Consider the following 21,702-nt stretch of genomic DNA (forward strand, 5'->3'; position numbering starts at 1 on the left):
TTATTGTTAGATTTTCTCTCCTCTGAAATCCCATATTTATTTCCCATTCTTTTATTTTGATTTCCTCTTTGATTTGGCATTTTATTACACATACAAATTCCGACTCTCTAAGGATTTTCCGGTCTGCTTGGTGAAAACTTGTCCTGTCCCCTACTTCAGAAATTGCTTGAAATGGCTTTCCGATCTCAAAGGACCTCAAAACACCCGTAGAAACTCTGGGGGTAAATATACGTTTAATGGACAGAGGTGCCTCCTATTACCCGCTATCTTCAAATCTGGGCCATTATGATTTGATTCATTAAGCTTCTTTTGTCTAACTTTGGTGTTTATTGTCTGTTTTAAAAGTTGAGACTTTTGTGAGTTTTTTCCCCTGCTGATGACTGTGTGTTGTTCTATTTGGCCAATAGGAAAGGTGGAAAACGCATTATATTTGCGATAGTTAGCGGCATTGAAAAGGTTAAGAGCGGCTGTTTAGCATGTCCTGTCACGAGGGAGAAGCCGCGCCTCCAGTTCTTGCCTATTAGCTGCGCCCTGCTGCTGGGGGTGGGGGAAAGAAGACTCTTGTTCAGCGTCTTTTGAGCGCGGTGTGGTGGGAATTGGTTGCATGTTTATTTCCAGTCAAGGTTATTGTGCCTGAGAAAAAGCAGCAATGCCTGTTGGAGACAAGCTATCAAGCGGATTTCAGCCTCCTTTTGAGCATTTTTCCACCCAGGCACTTCATGCGGGACAGGATCCCGAACAGTGGAAGTCTATGGCAGTAGTGCCACCAATATCTCTGTCTACCACGTTTAAACAAAGTGCTCCGGGACAACATGCCGTAAGTATTTAGTGACACGAAAGCTTTATGTTTCCGGTATTACTCGACTAGTGCGAAGAAGCAAAAGGCTGGTCCGAGCCTTTGATGACAGCAAAACGTCTTGGTGGGGCGAGGGATGGAAGAGGGCATTATTAATACACTAATCATTTGTCTTGTGTATCGTTTACATTTACCGGCAAAAGAAATTGAACGTGCTTTTAAAATGTAATATTTCGGATAGGGTTGCCAACCCTCCAGGATTGGCCTGGAGTTTCCAGGAATTAAAGATCAGTCTCCAGGACAGTACTGTGGGCAATCCTGGAGAAAAATCATCTGGGTGTTTTAAAAAAACTTTAAAATTTTTCTTTGGACATTTTTTTTCAGATATTAAAAAATATAAGAGAGGTGGAAAATGGCTGTTTGACAGACAGTCAAGCATCATCCAATTGGACATTGAGTCGTTTTGCTTTCCAATTGAAGGAAGATAGTAGCCACAGGATGGATGTGCTGGCTCACTTAGGCTGGGGCATGTGATAACATAGCTAGGAATGCATTTAATCACAATTGGCAACCCTAATTTTGGTGTGGATTGCTTGTTCTATTTTGAGCACAAACTTGCTTTGTTCTTTCCTATCAAAACAAAATACTGTGGCTGTTGGATATGTGAAATGAAACACAGGAGGTACACGAAATGTTTAGTAGGTCTGGCAGCATCTATGAAGAGAGAAACAAGTTTTTGAGTCAGAAATGAAGGCAATTGGAAGGGGTGGCACAGTGGTTAGCACTGTTGCCTCTCAGTGCCAGAAGCTTGGTTTTGATTCCTGGCTTGGGTCACTGTGTGGAGTTTGTGCTTCCTCCAGTTTCCCCCCCTCAGTCCAAAGATGTGCACGTTGGGTGGTTTGGCTATGCTAAATTTCCCCTCTGTGTCAGGGGGACTAGCTAGAGTTATGGGGATAGGGCCTGGGGGGATTGTGATCGGTGCAGACTTGATGGGCCAAATGGCCTCCTGCACTGTAAGATTTTATGGTTCTAAAAGAGGTCTTGGCTAGATTGGGGGCAGAGGAGGGATTAAATAGAGTTAAATAGAGGTTTACAGCATGGCCCTTCGATCCAACTTGTCCATGCTGTCCCTTTTTTTTAAACCCCTAAGCTAATCCCAATTGCCCACATTTGGCCCATATCCCTCTGTATCCATCTAACCCATGTAACTGTCTAAATGCTTTTTAAAAGACAAAGTTGTACCCATCTCTACTACCACCTCTGGCAGCTTGTCCCTGACACTCACCACCCTCTGTGGAAATAATTGCCCCTCTGGACACACTCTTGTATCTCTCACCTCTCACTTAAACCTATGCCCTCTAGTTTTAGACTCCCCTATTTTTGGGAAAAGATATTGACTATCTAGCTGAACTGTGCCCCTCGTTATTTTATAGACCTCTATAAGATCACCCCTCAGCCCTCTACGCTCCAGAGAAAAAAGTCCCAGTCTATTCAGCCTCTCCTTATAACTCAATCCATCAAGTTCCGGTAGCATCCTAGTAAGTCTTTTCTGCACTCTCTTTCTAGTTTAATAATATCCTTTCTATAATAGGGTGACCAGAACTGTATACAATATTCCAAGTGTGGCCTTACCAATGTCTTGTACAACTTCAAGACGTCCCAACTCCTGTTTTCAATGTTCTGACCGATGAAACCAAGCATGCCGAATGCCTTCTTCACCACTCTGTCCACCTATGACTCCACTTTCAAGGAGCTATGAACATTGTTCTGTAACTCTCCCCAATGCCCTACCATTAACTGAGTAAGTCCTGCCCTGGTTCAATCTACCAAAATGCATCACCTCGCGTTTGTCTAAATTAAACTCCATCTGCCATTCGTCAGCCCTTTGGCCCAATTGATCAAGATCCCGTTGCAATTGGAGATAACTTTCTTCACTGTCCACTATGCCACCAATCTTGGTGTCATCTGCAAACTTACTAACCATGTCTCCTATATTCTCATCCAAATCATTAAACGAAATGACAAATAACAGTGGGCCCAGCACTGATCCCGAGGCACACCGTTGGTCACAGGCCTCCAATTTGAAAAACAATCCTCTACAACCACCCTCTGGTTTATGTCAAGAAGCCAATTTTGTATCCATTTAGATAGCTCATCCTGGATCCTGTGAGATTTAACGTTGTGCAACAACCTACCATGCGGTACCTTGTCAAAGGCCTTGCTGTAGTCCATGTCGACAACGTCAACTGCACTGCTCTCATCTACCTTCTTGGTTACCCGTTCAAAATACTCAATCAAATTTGTGAGACATGATTTTCTACTCTCAAAGCTATGCTGTCTGTCCCTAATCAGTCCATGCATCTCTAAATGCCTGTTGATCCTGTCTCTCAAAATACCTTCCAACAACTTACCCACCACAGATGTGGGGCCCACTGGCCTGTAGTTCCCAGGCTTTTCCCTGCAGCCCTTTTTAAACAAAGGTGCAATGTTTGACTCTCTCCAATCTTCAGGCACCTCACCCTTGACTATCGATGATTCAAATATCACTGCTAGAAGACCCGCAATTTCCTCCCTAGCCTCCCACAATGTCCTGAGATATACTTCATCAGGTCCTGGGGATTTATCTACCTTGATGCACTTTAAGACTTCCAGCAAATGACAAAGGCCTTGAATCTAAAGGCATAGGAAGTGCTAATGGTAGTAAGGAAACAGCATATGTCTAGTTTGAGTGCAAATGGTGGAATAATGATCGCTCCATCCAAGATTCACACTGGCAAAATAAAAAAAACTCCAAATGGGCAACAGAGTTCAATGTTTGAAATTGTTGAACTCTAATATTAAAGTCCAGAAGGCTGCAAAAGTGCCTTAAAATTAGCTTTTTAACATCATAGATGATTTGCTGAACAAGTATGCTTGCATACATCAATAATTGGACATTTTATTTACAGTTATTTTCCAACTATGCAGCATTTTTTTTTGCGGGGTGGTGGTGGGGGGGGTCGCTGGGTCAAAATCTTTGTATTCCCTCCCTAACAGCACTGTGGATGTACCTACACCTGATGGACTGCAGTGGTTCAAGAAGGCAGCTCATCACCATCGTCTGAAGGGCAACTAGGGATGGGCAATAAATGCTGGCCTAGCCAGTGCTGCCCACACATCATGTAAATGAATTTTTAAAAAAACCTGAAGGTAGCGAATTCAAGCATTACAGCAGAACATTAGAGGGAAGTGTTGTTTTGTTCAAATTGGTGCCCTTGGATAAGACATTAACCTCCCGTCTGAACTAGATAAACAGAGCTTTTTAAGATTAGGGAATGCTGTTCGTCCAGATAAGTATTTCTTCTTTGACCGAAGTCATGAAAACAAATCAATTCATCTCATTGGAATGTTGCCCATTGTACCATCTGTTCATATTTCATAATTAACAAGAATGCGTATCCGATAATTCTGTCCTCTGAAGTTAAAATTAAAAATTCTTTCAAATAATTTGAAGATTGTTGCCCAATTTAAAGTTCAAGGTGCAAGAATTAACCAACATTTGGAACCGTTTCAGATTTACTGCTGTAAACAGCTCCAGTTCTGTTCAATGATTAAAATAAATATACAAGGTCAGCAAAGCCTGATGATTGCACCAATGTAACATTTCACAAATTGCACAACTTGTTTCAGGACGTACACAGTAGGGTAATATGTGTTGGTTTGACCTATAATTTTATGATTTGATACAGATTGGAAAATATAGTGGGAAGACAAACTATTTTCTCAGGACAAAAGGTCAAGGGGGAGCTTAAGGCTCTTAATTTGGGGAAAGAAAATTTCCTCTGGTAGGTCGATGACAAAAGAAAACATTTAATATTAAACCGGGAGATGGGTTAGAAGTTTTTAAGAAGCTTATTGGAGCTTGGAATGCTTTGTATCCAGACCGTGGAAAGGCATGGTGGGGCAAGTTGAGCACCTGCCCTCCAACCTGCTGCCAAGGGCCTGTGAGTGGAGGCGATGGCCTCGTAATATTATCACCAGACTATTAATCCAGAAAGTCTAATAATATTCTGGGGACCCGGGTTCGAATCCTGCCACAGCAGATGGTGGAATTTGAATTTCATAAAATCTGGAATTAAGAATCTACTGATGACCGTGAAACCATTGTCGATTTTTGGAGAAACCCATCTGGTTTACGAATTCCCTTGCCCAGTCCGGCCTACATATGACCCCAGAGCCACAGCAATGTGGTTGACTCTCAACTGCCCTCTGAACAAGGGCAACTAGTGATGGACAATAAATGCGGCCAGCCAGTGACGCCTATGTCCCACGAATGAATAAAAGGCTTGGAATGAGGATGGGAGTGGGTTATCCAGACCCCTCCAGTTTTTCCCCTGTAACATTGAAGATGGTTGGAAAGCCACTAGGGAATTTTATACGCACCTGCCTACCAACCTGCTGCCAAGGGCCTGTAAAACTCTGCCTTACTGGAAGTACACCTGCACTGCTGTCAATGATTTGGTAGCTTGGGCAGTGTATAACTACCAAATCATTGACAGCAGTGCAGTTGGACTTCCTCTAAGTATAATGGACTGGATTTCAAACGCTAATTTAAAAAAAATTCCATCTGTTTATTGCATTAGTCCAGTGGTTCCCAAACTTTTTACACTGGGCCGCACTTTTGGAATAAAAATTTGCTCGTGCCACACCAAATTTCTTTATTGATAAGAAATACTTTCAAAAACAAAAAGAAACTCCAAGCAGTGCTTGATTCATAACATAGAACACAACTACTTTATAATATGATCATGGGACATCCAGAAAGTATAAAACAATCACTTTGGAAAAATATCTAATCCATGTTTAAATGTTTCTTTGATTGTCCTTGAATCTTCCCGCCACACTTGCCATCCTCTCTTGCTGCACCAGTGTGGCGCGCTGCACCCTTTGGGAACCACTGCATTAGTCCCTATAAGGTTCATGTTTCTTTAGCGTCAAATTTGTTAATATTTACTTATACAGCTACGCTGATCTGTGAAAACAAGTGTAGCACTTGGAGATCTTTGTACTTTAGATGATAATTAAAATCATTGGTGCTTTAAAGCACTATCCAGAGGTTGTAGGCACAAAACTGGTGTAACATTTATGGATGTGGGGTTGAAAATGATGGCTTTAGTTTTCCTATTCAGTTGGAGGATTGAGTCAAAGACTGCCTCTCTGTGTTTGAGGGAGTTGGTAGAAGGATGGAGCTTGAGAACTTTCCTGGGGAAGCTAACTTGATGCCTGCCTGATGCTTGCAGGCTGTGTCACTGGGAATAGCATGTAGATGGATAGAACCATGAGTCCCTGGAGATGCACAAAAATATGAGACGAGAGAAGCTATTTCTGGAGATGTGGTTGTTGCATTGGGAAAAATGGAAAGAAACAATGTGAAGGCAGTCCCTTGGAGCCTGATTGGAAGAGACAATGGACCGTACCAAATGCTGCAAAAGTTGAGGAAGGTAAGAAGCTCACAAGGTTGTCATGTATGATTTTGGCGAGGGCAGTTTTGGGTTTGAGTGTGTATGCTAAAGGAATTCTAACATGAATTTTGAGATTTATACAGGCATGGAGACAGCAACACATTCAAACCTTTGCAAGTTAGTTACTTGAGGGCAGTAGCTGGAGATGGCTCTGAAGTAACTTTGCAGCTGAGAGCAGTCTCTGAGTTATCTGGAACTGTGGAATCAATTAAGCTTGGAAGAAGGGCAGCGTAAGATGGAAGGGAAAACTGCAGATTGGCATGAGTGAGGGCTGTATGAAAAATGGAGTGGGATTTGGTGGGTAGAGTCAGCTGCACAAATAGCTTCTAATTTGGAGTTTTGGAGGATATTTTGCACTTGGTGAATCCTACCATTCAAAGTGGATGACACCTGATAGGGGGAAGAGAGAGAAGGCTTGATGAGGAATTGTAGGTTATTGTTCCCTTCTCAGACCATCCTAATAATGGAATGTGTAGTCAGATGGCTTTGGTGAGGAGAGAAGGTGCTCAATTTTTCATCTATCTAATGACCACAGGAGCTTTGTTAGAGTAAATATCCCAGAGAGTAAGGTGGTGATTATTGACTTTTTTGTAGGGAGGAAGAATTGAGATGGAGAGGAGAAATTAACACTGCAAAGCAAATTTGGTCAGATAGTTTTGAGGAGCAGAGGATGCCACAGTTGGGAATGCTGCTCTGTGATAGTGCATGGCTGAATTATCATATTGAGGGGAATTGTGATTTTGTGTTTTAAGACCTGTCAATCTGTAAAACAATTTTGATTGATACTGTTATGTTGATACATCTTTAGACGGGAATTGAAAGCATCCATTTTGACAGATAACATCTTTATATATACGAGTGTCAAATGTTGAGCTCCGTGGATGTGCCCGAACTATCATTGCATACACAGTAGAGTGCCACAGGCAAAATGCTAATGTGCAGCAAACTAGAAATCACAACTCCAGAAGCAAAACATTTTCTTCTGGGGGAATTGGTAGTAAGTTCTGCAGGTGTTAATATTTCTACCCCCTCCTAAGGTGGCATGGCCAGCTTACGGTAAGTCATCTTTCACATCCAGAGTTGGTTGATGCAAGTGGAAGTGAGAAAGAAATTGCTTCCTGGAAAAAAAAGGGTCTCCAGCTGTCTAGGGATAGTAGTTAACAGTGCTGGTGTATGCTGCATGAGACTGAAATTGTAAGCTTTTGAGAAACTTGTAATGTTGTTTTTGTTCCTTTTTAACTGCACATGCCAGATGATTATGTTATTTCATCTGCAAAGGCTTTTTTGTGTATCTATTGTACTGCTAAAGTATCTGTTTCTGGGTTTTTCTACAGGGCTTTGAATACAGCCGCAGTGGAAATCCTACACGGAATTGTTTGGAGAAAGCTGTTGCAGCAGTTGATGGAGCAAAATACAGTATGTTACAGTACCTGGTGTTTTTAGACATGTGTTTTGTCAGGGTGGTGGGGAGGTTTATTGATAAGAGGGGACTATTTTGTCTCAAAACAGTTACATATACCAGTTTTTGAAGTAGAAATTTGAGGTGTGGGTGAAATTGGGCAAGGTAGTACTCCTTTTTATTTTTGAACGGTGAAATCCCTCTTTCCGAGTTTTAAAATTGCATTGATAATGAGCATGCAGAATTCCAACATGCAGGGCACCAGATGTTATCTTGGGAATTGGGATATGTGCTTCATGTCAACTGGAAGGACGCAGACCAGGAAGATCATGACATTACCACTAGTGCTGCCAGTTTGGTGTTCCACACTCCATCTTTTAACCTCAGAGTTGAACACCCGTTTAACCACATGAAGGCCACTACCCTATCAGTGCTCTTTAAAGGATAATTTTACAGGTTATTCAGTGATTTAATTATTTTTTAAATTCATTGGTGGGACATGGGCATCGTTGGCTGGCCAGCATTTATTGCCCATCCCTAGTTGCCTGAGGATAGTTGAGAGTCAACCACATTGCTATGGGTTTGGAGTTACATGTAGACCAGACCAGGTGAGGCTGGCAGATTTCCTTCCCTAGAGGGCACTAGTGGGTTTTTCCGACAATGGTTTCATGGTCATCACTAGATTCTTAATTCCAGATTTTCTTTTGAGTTCAAATTCCACCATCTGCTCTGGCAGGGCATAAGCTGAGTTTCTGGATTAATAGTCAAATGATAATACAAGTAGGCCATCACCTCTTCTGGCTGGTAAAGATAGATACTGAGAGGTGGTTTCACCTGATTACCAGACATCAATATCTCCAGATAAGGGATTGGTCATTTATGACTGCGAAACTTCTTCATTCAAAGTTGGAAATTTTTTGAAATCTGTATCCAGAAGCACTGTGAATGCTCAGCCTTTGAGAATCTAGAAGACTGTGATTGATGGTTGTTTTGTTTGGATACTCGGGGAATCAGTAGGCAGGAAAGCGGAATAGAGTTAAAATTCGGGCATTATCTTATTGAACCATGGAGCAGGCTCAAGGGGCTGTGTGGTCGATCTGTGCTCTTATTTCATAAATTCAGTATCTGAGGTGAACTTAACTGATTTGATAAGAGTGGAGTTTGAATGAGTAATTGTATAGAATGTCCAAATATCTTCATAATGCGACACTTGATTGCATACCATTTGATTCTTTTTGTAGCTTTTTGCTGCTGTAACTCAATACTTTGGTTGCTAAATAATGCTGATGGATCATGTATGGTCCTGATACTATTGTGCTAGATTATCAATGTGGGGGACCATTTAAGGTTTTCAGTAGACTTTAATCAAATGTCAGATTTGTATTCATGCTCTCTAACTAATTTAGAGTGGGCAAAATAATCACCTTTCTAAAGAGCTGTAGGGGTTCTCTCCCTTTAGCTAACTAAAATTTATAAACCATGAATATTTCATAGTCTCCTTCACTGTAGGGATTCTATTTGGCCCATCAAGTCTTCACCAACTCTCTAAAGAACATCTTACCCAGGCCTACCTATGCATTTACCATAGCTAATCCACCTAACCTACATATCTTTTGATTTGATTTATTGTCACATGTATTGGTATACAGTGAAAAATATTGTTTATGCACTACGCAGACAAAGCATACCATTGATAGAGTACGTAGGGGAGAAGGAAAGGAGAGGGTGCAGAATATAGTGTTATAGCTGGGGTGTAGAGAAAGATCAGTTTTAATATAAGGTGGGTCAATTCAAAGGTCCAATGGCAGCAGGGAAGAAGCTGTTCTTGAGTCGGTTGGTACATGATCTCTGACTTCTGTATCTTTCTCGATGGAAGAAGGTGGAAGTGTGTGGGTGTGTGTGCGGGGTGCATCTTTGGACTGTCAGGGGGAACCAGAGCACCCAGACGAAAGCCATGTAGACACGGGGATAATGTGCAAACTGCACACAAAGTCACCCAAGCTGGAGTCAAACTCTGGTCGCTGGTGCTGTGAAACAGTAGTGCTAATCGCTGTGCTCCTGTGCCACCCTTCAAAAGTAAATTCTGTATCTTCGAGAGATTCATTTAAAGTGACAATTCACTTTTTTCCCCAAATTGAAGGAACAGCCATGGCTGCAAAGTATTATTTTACCTGTAGATTACTACTGGATTGATACTGCAGAAGGTGGAGAAAAAGGTGCCCCAGAGGGTCAGTGCTGGCACCACTGTTGCTCATAATTTATGATTGGGATTTTTTGTGTGCCACCAGATTTGGCTGAAGTGGTGGGAGAGACAGTCAATACTGAGAAGGACTGCCACAAATTACATTAATAGACTTGCAGAAGGGGTAAATGATGTATATTCGAGGCTGATCTGAGAGCATTTTGGTTGTAAGAATAAGGAGGTCACTTATTATTTGGAAAGTGTAAATCTCGTTAGGAGAGAGAAACCCAGGGATTTTGGAGTACAAATGCACTTGAGCACTAAAGTTGTGCCACGGATTAGCAATAACCATAAAAAAAATATTTCATCTCTAGAAGATAGAATTGCAAAGTAGGGAAGTTACGCGAAACCTATAATGAACCCTGGTTAGACCACACTTAGAATAATGTGAGGAGTTCTGATATTAGAAAAAAGGATATAGAGGCACTAGACAATGTGCAGAGAAAATTTACAAAAATGAAATCAGAAATGCATAGTTTTGTGTAACAGGAAAGGATTGACCCGCTGGTTTCTTCTTTTGAAAAAAACAAGGTTTGAGTGGTGACCTGTCGTGGTCTTCAAAATTATGCAAGGCTTTGATAGTGGACGGAGCGAGAATATTTTCTGATGCGGAAGAGCATTCCTAGAGGGCATCAAAATATTAAAGTATATTGGGTGGCACAGTGGTTAGCACTGCTGCCTCAGCACCGGGGACCCAAGTTCAATTCTGGCTTTGGGTGACTTTGTGTGTGGAGTTTGCACGTTCTCCCCGTGTCTGCATGGGTTTCCTCCGGGTGCACCGGTTTCCTCCCACAGTCCGGAGATGTGCAGGTTAGGTGGATTAGCCAAAGCTAGATCAGTGTAAAGGAGAAAGGAATAGATAGTTACGCTGATAGATTTTGATGAAGAAAGATCACAGAAACTTTGACATGAGCATATATGCATGTGTGGACTGGTTGGGTCAAATGGTCTATTTAGAGTCATAGAGGTTTTCAGCATGGAAACGGGACCTTTGGCCCAACTTGTCCATGCCGTCCATTTTTTTAAAAACCCCTAAGCTAATCCCAATTGCCCGCATTTGGCCCATATCCCTCTATACCCATTGTACCCATGTAACTATCTAAATGCTTTTTAAAAGACAAAATTGTACCCACCTCTACTACTACCTCTGGCAGCTTGTTCCAGACACTCACCACCCTCTGTGGAAAAAATTGCCCCTCTGGACACTTTTGTATCTCTCCCCTCTCACCTTAAACCTATGCCTTCTAGTTTTAGACTCCCCTACCTTTGGGAAAAGATATTGACTATCTAGCTGATCTGTGCCCCTCATTATTTTACAGACCTCTATAAGATCACCCCTCAGCCTCCTACGCTCCAGCGAAAATAGTCCCAGACTCTCCTTATAACTCAATCCATCAAGTCCTGGTAGCATCCTAGTAAATCTTTTCTGCACTCTTTCTAGTTGAATACTATCCTTTCTATAATAGGGTGACCAGAATTGCACACAGTATTCCAAGTGTGGCCTTACCAATGTCTTGTACAACTTCAACATGTCATTCCAACTCCTGTATTCGATGTTCTGACCAATGAAACCAAGCATGCCGAATGCCTTCTTCACCACTCTGTCTACCTGTGACTCCACTTTCAAGGAGCTATGACCATAGATACCCCTAGATCTCTTTGTTCTGTAACTCTCCCCAACGTCCTTCCATTTACCTGAGTAAGTCCTGCCCTGGTTCAATCTACCAAAATGCATCACCTCACAGTTATCTAAATTAAACTCCATCTACCATTCGTCAGCCTAGTGGCCCAATTGATCAAGATTCTGTTGCTATATTTCTGTGCTATATCCTATGTATAAATATTAAAATGTCCTTCTCTTGCATTACATTTCATTTGATAATTTTTTCTTTTTTTTTCTCTGCAGGTTTAGCATTTGCATCTGGTTTGGCAACTACGATGACAATTGCACACCTATTGAAGGCTGGTGATAGCATCATTTGCATGAATGACGTATATGGAGGTATGGGATTGAATCTTTTAAGGAATGGCTATCATTTTTTTCCTAGTAAAGTGGAGCATTGCATTTCTAGCTCTGACTTTTTCAGAAATGCAGAGCATGCCTGGAGAACATCTTCTTAGTGCAAGATAGTTGGGGAAGTTATGGTAGGTTACAGGAACCATGGTGCACGAAAGCTGTAACAAATTTGGTCAAGAAGAAAAGCCTACAAAAGGTTCAGGGAGCTAGGTAATGTTAGAAATCTAGAAGAGTATACGACTAGTTGGAAGGAACTTAAGAGGGAAATTAGAAGAACAAGAAGGGGTCATGAGAAGGCCTTGGCAGACAGGATAAAGGAAAACCCCAAGGCGTTCTATAAGTATGTTAAGAGCAAGAAGATAAGATGTGAAGGAGTAGGACCTATCAAATGTGACGATGGCAAAGTCTGTATAGGACCGGTAGAAATAGCAGAGGTACTCCATGAATACTTTGCTTCAGTATTCACAGTGGAAAAGGATCTTGGTAGTTGCAGTGCAGACTTGCAGTGGACTGAGAAGATTGAGCATGTGGACATTAGGGGAGAGCATGTGTTGGAGCTTTTGAAAAGCATCAAGTTAGATAAATCGCTGGGACCAGATGGGATGTACCCCAGGTTACTGTGGGAGGCAAGGGAAGAGATTGCTGAGCCTCTGGCGATGATCTTTGCGTCATCAATGGAGACGGGAGAGGTTCCGGAGGATTGCGGATGTGGTTCCATTATTCAAGAAAGGGGGAAGAGATAGCCCGGGAAATTATAGACCGGTGAGTCTAACCTCAGTGGTTGGTAAGTTGATGGAGAAGATCCTGAGAGGCAGGATTTATGAACATCTGGAGAGGAATAGTATGATCAGAAATAGCCAGCACGGCTTTGTTCAAGGCAGATCATGCCTTACAAGGCTAATTGAATTTTTTGAAGGTGTAACTAGACGCATAGACGAGGGAAGAGCGGTAGATGTGGTTTATATGGATTTCAGCAAGGTGTTTGATAAGGTGCCCCATGCAAGGCTTATTGAGAAAGTGAAGGGGCATGGGATACAAGGGGACAATGCTTTGTGGATTCAGAACTGGCTTGCCCACAGAAGGCAAAGAGTGGTTGTAGATGGGTCTTTTTCAGCATGGAGGTTGGTCACCAGTGGAGTGCCCCAGGGATCTGTTCGGGGACCCTTGCTCTTTGTGATTTTTATAAATGACCTGGATGAGGAAGTGGAAGGATGGGTTGGCAAGTTTGCTGATGACACAAAGGTTGGTGGGGTTGTGGATAGTGTAGAGGGATGTCAGCAGTTGCAACGAGACATAGATAAGATGCAAGACTGGACGGAGAAGTTGCAGATGGACTTCAACCCAGATAAGTGTGTGGTGTTTCATATTGGCAGGTCGAATAGGATGAAAGAATATAATATTAAGGGTAAGAAGCTTGGCAGTGTGGAAGATCAGAAGGACTTTGGGGTCTGGGTTCATAGGACGCTCAAAGCAGCGTCGCAGGTAGAGGCTGTAATTAAGAGGGCGTATGGAATACTGGCTTTCATCAATAGAGGAATTGAGTTTAGAAATCTGGAGATAATGCTGCAGCTGTATAGGACCCTGGTCAGACCCCACCTGGAGTACTGTGCCCAGTTCTGGTCGCCTCATTACAGAAAGGATGTGGAAGCCATCGAAAGGGTGCAGAGGAGATTTTCAAGGATGTTGCCTGGATTAGATGGCATGCCTTACGAGGATAGGTTGAGAGAGCTAGGTCTTTTCTCTTTGGAGAGGCGAAGGATGAGAGGTGACCTGATAGAGGTGTATAAGATGTTGAGGGGTATTGGTAGAGTGAATTCTCAGAGGCTTTTACCCAGGGCTGAAATGGTTGCCACAAGAGGTCACAGGTTTAGGGTGCTGGGGAGTAGGTACAGAGGAGATGTTGGGGGTAAGTTTGTCACTCGGAGGGTGGTGGGTGCGTGGAATCGGCTGCCGGTAGTGGTGGTGGAGGCAGATTCGATAGGGTCTTTTAAGAGACTTTTGGATAAGTTCATGGAAGTTAGTAAGATAGAGGGTTATAGGTAAGCCTAGTAGGTAGGGACATGTTCGGCACAACTCGTGGGCCGAAGGGCCTGTTTGTGCTGTAGCTTTTCGATGTTTTAGCATTATCCCCCTGGGTTTTTTCAGAGTGGGGCTTGATTGGGTTGATTGACAGAAAAGACATATGACTGGGCAGGGCTCAGCTCACAGAGAGAAAACAAACTCAGTTGCTGCCTGGAAACTGTAGAGAAGAAACAGCTCGCTTTCTCTCTTGGAATTTGCTAGCTGTTTGAAGTTGGCTCTTTCTCTGGAGACTGCTGTATGGGAGTTCGAAGATGGGTGTCTTTCTGGATCTCTGACCAGAAGTGTTAAAAAGGCTGGAAACCTAGCTTCCACATGAGCTAAATGTTTTTATACGAACTGGTTCTGAAGAAGGATGTATGTCAGTGGAGATATTGCTTAAATTCAAACTATAAAGAATTGTAGTTTGTCATGCGTAAGCGTTTCAATTGATAAGTTATGCTAATTTTTGTTATTTTAACTGTGTCGTGAAATAAAGTTTGTTTTAATAAAAGCTTCCAAGTGGTCAACAGAATCATACCTGGAGTGAAACATCTTATGCTCGCACTAATGTCGAAATCATAAAGGTGGGGTCAAGGCTAACTTAATATACTTTCTGATCTAATCCTTAATACCTCCTAACTCTCTGACTTTGACTAGGAGTTGGAGACCTTTGCAGAGGGTCCTGGGAACCTGGGTTATTGCCCATCGTAAAGTTTATTTATTAGTGTCACAAGTAGGCTTGCGTTAACACTGCAGTGAAGTTACTGTGAAAATCGCTTAGTCATCACACTCTGGCACCTGTTCGGGTACGCCGGGGGAGAATTTAGCATGGCCACTGCACGTAACCAGCATGTCTTTCAGTCTGTGGGAGGAAATCCGAGCACCTGGAAGAAACCCATGCAGACATGGGGAGAGCGTGCAGACTCTGCCAGACAGTGATCCAAGCCGGGAATTGAACCGGGTCCCTGGCACTGAGACAGCAGTGCTACCCACTGTGCCAAAGTTAAATTCTGTGGACTCCTTGCATTGAGACTTCCAAGGGATCCTGTAAGTATGTGCTGTCTCCGACTATCCCGAGACCAGAGGATTTGGGCTTTGGTTTGCATTGTCTTGGTTATAATTTATGCCAAACATTCATCTGTTAGAGACTTGGTTTGCAGACAGTTAAACTGAAATAGGAAACTTGTATTTCAATCTAAGCTAATGCAGTGTTGTTGTTTTTACTAATCTTGGTAACTGAGGCAACAAAGACACCAGCTGGAAACTGGTTTGGTTGTTTCTGAAAGGTACAAATTGTATCCTGATGACACTCTGGTCTGAATTGCCATTTTAATTTTTACCCGAGTGGGAGAGCAGCTGGCAGTTTTCTGCCACTCTGAAGCAGCCCCTCAGTATGGATTTTTTTTGGGGTGGGGATTTCTGGAGGAACAGGTGATGAGTTACACTCCACAAGGGAAATGTAGACCTTGTGCTTTGCTGCACTCCCTCCACTGCTTTCTTTCCCAAACTTGCCTTAGAACCCCTGTGACTGATAGAAACTAGAAGCAGGAGTAAACCCTTCGAGCCTGCTCCGTCATTCATTTTGATCATGGCTGATCATCGAATTCAATATCCTGATTTACCCCTTATCCTTAAACTATGACCCCTAGTTCTGGATTTCCCCCCTGCCTTTGGGAACATTCTTTCTGAATCTACCCTGTCTAACTCTGTTAGAATATTATACGTTTCTGAGATTCCCCCCTCACTCTTCTAAACTCCAGTGACTATAATCCCAAGCAACATAGATTTGTCATATGAGGAGAGACTGTCTTCTCAGGAATGAGTCTGGTAAACCCTCGCTGTGCTCCCTCTATAGCAAGGACATCCTTCTTCAGATAAGGACACCAAAGCTGCACACAATATTCCAGGTGTGGCCTCACCACTGCCCCATACAACTGCAGCAAAACACCCCTATCCCTATATTCAAATCTTCTCACTATGAAGGCCAACATACCATTTGCCTTCTTTACTGCCTGCTGTACCTGCACGCTTACTTTCAGCGACTGATGCACGAGGACACCAAGATCTTGCTGAGTATCCACCTCTCTCAATTTACACCCATTCAAGTAATAATCGATCTTCCTATTATTGTTCCCAAAGTGGAAAACCTCACATTTATCCACATTATACTGCATCTGCCATGCAGATGCCCACACACTCGGCCTGTCTAAATCACGCTGAAGCATCTCTGCATCCTCCTCACAGCTCACCCTCCCACTCAACTTTGTATCATCTGCAAATTGAGATAATACATTCAGTTCCCTCTTCCAAATAGTTAATATATAATGTCAACAGTTGGGGAACTCCACTAATTACTGACAGCCAATCAGAAAAACACCCATTTATGCCAAGTCTTTGCTTCCTATCTGCTAACCAGCTTTCTATCTATCTCAAAACATTACCTGCAATCCCATAGTAGTCTGTTATGTGAGACCTTGTCGAAACCCTTCTGAAAGTCGAAATAAACCATATCCACTGGTTTTCCTTGGTCAACTCTACTAGTTACATCCTCAAAGAATTCCAGTAGATTCATCAGGCATGATTTCCCTTTTTGTAAGTCCATGCTGACTTTGTCTGATTATACCACTCAGCACATTCCAAATGCTGAGTTTTGAAATCCTTGATAATAGACTAACAACTTCCCAAGTCCGACGTTGGGCTCACTGGTCTATAGTTCCCGGTTTTCTCTCCACCCCTCTTTTTGAATAGCAGGTTTATTAGCTACCCTCCAATCTGTGGGAACTATTCCAGAGTCCACAGAATTTTTGAAAATAACCTCCAATCGACCTACTGTTTCCAGGGCCACCTCCTGAGGTACTCTGGATGAAGATTATCAGGACCTGGAGATTTATCCACTTTCAATCCTATCAATTTCCCCAAAACCATTTCTCTACTAATACTGATTTCCTTCAAGTCCTCACGAAAACTTGTTTGTCTCAGCACTCCTGGTACATTATTCATGTCTTCCTTTGTGAAGACTGAAGCAAAGTACAAATTTAATTCCTCAGCCATTTCTTTATTAGAACATAAGAACTAGGAGCAGGAGTAGGCCATCTGGCCCCTTGAGCCTGCTCCACCATTCAATAAGATCATGGCTGATCTTTTTGTGTACTCAGCTCCACCCACCCGCCCACACACCATAACCCTTAATTCCTTTACTGTTCAAAAATTTATCTATCCTTGCCTTAAAAACATTCAATGAGGTAGCCTCAACTGCTTCACTGGGCAGGGAATTCCACAGATTCACAACCCTTTGTGTGAAGAAGTTCCTCCTCAACTCAGTCCTAAATCTGCTTCCCCTTATTTTGACGCTATGTCCCCTAGTTCTAGTTTCACCCGCCAGTGGAAACGACTTCCCTGCTTCTATCTCATCTATTCCTTTCATAATCTTATGTTTCTATAAGATCTCCCCTCATTCTTCTGTATTCCAAAGAGTATAGACCCAGTCTTCTCAGTCTCCTCATAAGCCAACCCTCTCAACTCCGGAATCAGCCTAGTGAACCTCCTCTGCACCCCCTCCAGTGCCAGTTTTCCTGTTATCAGTTCTCCCATTTCTGACTGTAAGGGACCGACATTCGTTTTTGTCAATCTTTTTCTCTTTGCGTACCTATAGAAACTTTTACAGTCAGTTTTTATGTTCTGTGTTAGCTTGATTTCACACTCCATTTTTCCCTTCTTAATCAATCCCTTTGTCCTACTTTACTGAATTTTAAACTGCTCCCAATCCTCCGGCCGATTGCTTTTTCTTGCCAATTTGTACGCTTCTTCCTTGAATCTGATGTTGTCTCTAATTTCCCTTGTAAGCCATGGTTTGGCCACAATTCTCTTACCATTCTTGTGCCAAACAGGAATAAACAACTTCTGGAATTCACCTATTTGTTCTTTAAATACCTGTCCACTGCCTTTCCTTTCAGTAATGTTTCCCAGTCCATCATGGCCAATTTATGTCTCATATCATAGTTATCTTTACTGAGATTCAGAATCAACTATATCACTTTCCACCTTGACAAAGGATTCCACCATATTATGATCACTCATCCCCAAGGGTTCTCTCACAACTAATCCTTTCTCGTTGCACAACACCCAGTCCAAGATGGCCTGTTCCCTTGTTGGTTCCTCAATGTATTGCTCCAGAAAACCATCCCATATGCACCCCAGAAATTCCTCCTCTATTTTACTGTGACTAATTTGAGTCTCCCAATCTATATGCAGCTTAAATTCACCCATATTTACAGATGTTCCTTTAACACATGCATCTCTGATTTCCTGTCTAATGCTTTTCCCAACATTACCACTACCGTTTGGCCTGGATACCACCACCCCCACCAATGTTTTTTGCCCCTTGCTGTTTCTTAACTTGACCCGTTCAGATTCCACATCATCTATGCTAATATCTTTCCTCAATATTGTATTAGTATCCTCTTTAATCAACAATGCAACTCCACCTTTCTTTCTGTCCTTTCTTGTTGACTTTGCTCTGTTGCAAACTTTCCATTCTTCTGATTGATTTCATCTCCTTTGCTGACTACTTGTGAGCTGAACCATATAATTCATTATCTCTCAGCCCTATATGATCTTGACTTGAATATCCAATACAATTTCTGCTTCATCACAAAGACTTTATTTCCACCTCCTTCCCTGCTTTTGTCACCATTAGATGTGACCATTCCTGTCTTTCATTCTCTAATCTTCAGTTCATCTAAAACTTTCCTACTCCTATATTTTCCAAATCCTGCTCATCTCTGCCCTTGCTGACGTACTTGGCTTCTGGTCCGTGATGCTTCAGTTTTAAAATTCTCATAATTATCTTTAAATCCATGCTTGTATCACCTTCAGTCCCCAACTCTGTTTTCTCTTCAGCATGCAGATCTTTTTGTTCTTCTGGCACTGTTCTCTTGTGCTTTCTCCCCTGTGTTTGTCAATCATTGGCAGTTGTGCCTTCAGCTGCCTCTGATGCATGCCATGGAATTCTCCCTAAACTCTGCCTCATTTTTAAAACTCCCCTTTAATACATACTTTCAGTGAAATGTTTGATTGCTTTTCTAATAACCAGTTCTTTGACTTGCTGTGTCTTTTTGATTACAATTTCTTCCCATACGGCTCACTGGCCATCCTATTCTCTTTGCACAAGAAATGTTCCCCTTTGTCCCTTTGTTTCACGACCCCTCCTCCACAAAAAAGCTCCCCCTTGACCCTGGTCTTTTCAGTTACTGCTTTATATCTAACCCAACTTTACCTCTTCATAAGTACCTTTCGTTGTTAACCTGGCTGTTTAACATTGTTATGGATGAATCAGTATTTTGGCCTGTTAAGGTGGCTTTGGGTTTTTCCAATATTTATTTAGTTCCCACAGTAACTCCAAATATTTCCCTGACAGTTCATTGGGTTGAACTCCAGATGATGTGCAATCTCGGTATGCTGTTTTATCCTGTATCATATTTGAGCCATATTCTGTCTGGCACCAGCACTACTTGCTTTTATCTCTACAGTGTTGTCCTTATCTCAAAAGTATTAGGTTGAGTTGTATTCATAACTTGCCTGCAGCTGTATTGAGTAAATGAGTGTTGGTTTTAACAAGCATTTGAGTTTGTACTTGATAGTACAGATTACCTATTAATTCAGGTGTCATGATTTGTCTCTAACTGGTGACATTGAATAAGGGATGGACAAAATTCTCCCATCTCCTTCATTCCTAATAGCTGTGTAGAAAAGTGCTGCTTCGTTTATTTTTTAAAAATCCGCCAAGTTTCAAAGAGGATGGGAAATCTAAGATAGCATTGATCCAGGTTGTTTTCAGTTGCCTAGCTGACTTGAATATCCTAAGTAAACACTTGAAACTTGAGCAGATGATACCCAAGGAAAGGGAAAATGTAGCTGTGCTTTTTTTCTTTGTTGAAGTAGTTTGGAAACTGCAGCTTGCTTTCCTTATTGCCACAATGAAAAGAAGGCTCAGATGCTTTAGTATGTACAAAGCACTATTATTGATAACATTCTGTATTTCAGGTACAAACCGATACTTCCGTAGAGTTGCATCTGAAATGGGTTTGGAAATCTCTTTTATTGACTGCTCATCAATGAAATGTCTAGATGCAGCTATTAAATCAAACACAAAGGTAAGAATGTGTTAGTTAAGCTCAGCTCCCTTCCACCAGTCTTGCAGCAAAAATCATCATCTCATTTGATACACCTTAAGAAAATGCACAAAAGTTTAAATAAGAGTGTATGCAATTCTTAAAACAATTAATTGTGGCACAGGAGGGATTTTGGGTTAATTTAATTACAGCTACCACACTGGCATCTACTCAACAACATAGAAGCCCACTATATTTAAAGGTTGGTACTGATGTTAGTGGTTGGTTAATTACGTTAAAGATGTATAGGTGCTGGCCATTAAGAACTGAGAGCATGAATAAAGAGAAATCCTGGTGCAGAGGAGGACCTCGTAAGCCAGCTGCTGGGCCTGGCCAAGGTGGCCATTAGTGGCCCAAGCAGCGAGCAGTCAAGGTGGTCATCTGACTTGACAGTCAGCCACTACTGCAGCTACAGTCACAGCTTGGTGGCCTTCATGTGAGAGCGTGTGGTGTCCACCAGCACACTTCGGGCCTTTTGCAACGGTGTGGGCAGGGGTGCCTCATCACCCTGGAATGATATTTTTATTTAATTAGTCAAGTTTCCTTTTGACATTTTGGCTGCAGTTCTTCACCCGGAGCTGTCGCTTCTGTCATTTGTTTAACTTATTGATTTTTGTTTTTCATAAACAGGAGCTACTGGAGTGCATCATCACCCCAGTTTTAATTTACGTGGTTATGTTTCCTTTGACATTTTGCTTTAGTTACCGTGCCCCATCAGGGGCGGTCATTTTGGGCATTTGTTTTTCAATTTAAAAAGTATAAAGAGACTCCCAGTGAGGGATGACCTCCTCGTGAACCTACTCCTGGGCCAGGCCACGTTATCCATCATCAAGTAGAGGCAGTGGGGGGTCAAGGGGGCTGTCTGACCCGACTGCTGCTGTTCTCAGCTGGGTGTCCTTGGAGAGGGAGCATGCAATACCTGTCAATACGATTGAGGCCTTCCACACTCTCTGGGGTCTGGGGTGTTTCTTTGTCACATTTTGATTTGATATTTTAAGTTTTCTTTGTAGATTGTTTTTGTTTGTCACAGTGCGTCTTTTAAAGGACTGCTCTTTTGATTTGTTCCTCGGTTTGTCAATTTGATTTAATTGTTTTACTCGGTATATAGAGATGTAGCTGGGAGGCAGAGATCTGTAAGGCAGACTGAGCTGGATGTGGTAGATAATCACGGTGCCTAACCAATTAGGCAACACCTCTCGCCTCTTCCTGGACGTTCAAGGCTCGAGACTGATGGGAAGATCCACTAAATGGTGTCAGGTTTATTTATGATTTAGTTCATGACCTTTGAGAAGTCAACGGCCTGCTCCACTTTATTATCACTTCCATCATTATTCTCCTTTGCAAAACCCCTATGTCTAATCTGTTTGTTTCCTTTCACAGCTTGTCTGGATTGAGACTCCTACCAACCCTATGATGAATGTGACAGACATCAAAGTTTGTGCAGAAACCATACACAAGCATGGAGACATCATTCTGGTCGTGGACAATACTTTCATGTCGGCCTATTTCCAGGTAA

General features: G+C 42.2%; 1 protein-coding gene across 1 annotated transcript in view; it reads left to right on the forward strand.

The window, feature by feature from the left end:
* Positions 1 to 518: 518 nt before the first annotated feature.
* LOC144497339 (cystathionine gamma-lyase-like) overlaps positions 519 to 21,702 on the forward strand; it is a 51,466-nt gene continuing 30,282 nt past the window's right edge. Inside the window, exons 1-5 of the mRNA XM_078218457.1 lie at positions 519 to 817; positions 7,632 to 7,713; positions 11,845 to 11,940; positions 20,059 to 20,168; positions 21,567 to 21,698. Of these exons, the coding sequence (XP_078074583.1) occupies positions 650 to 817; positions 7,632 to 7,713; positions 11,845 to 11,940; positions 20,059 to 20,168; positions 21,567 to 21,698 (588 nt within the window). The 5' untranslated portion in view covers positions 519 to 649. The remainder of the gene's footprint in view (positions 818 to 7,631; positions 7,714 to 11,844; positions 11,941 to 20,058; positions 20,169 to 21,566; positions 21,699 to 21,702) is intronic.

The sequence above is a fragment of the Mustelus asterias genome, chromosome 8 (genome assembly GCF_964213995.1).
Source record: "Mustelus asterias chromosome 8, sMusAst1.hap1.1, whole genome shotgun sequence".
NCBI lineage: Eukaryota > Metazoa > Chordata > Chondrichthyes > Carcharhiniformes > Triakidae > Mustelus > Mustelus asterias.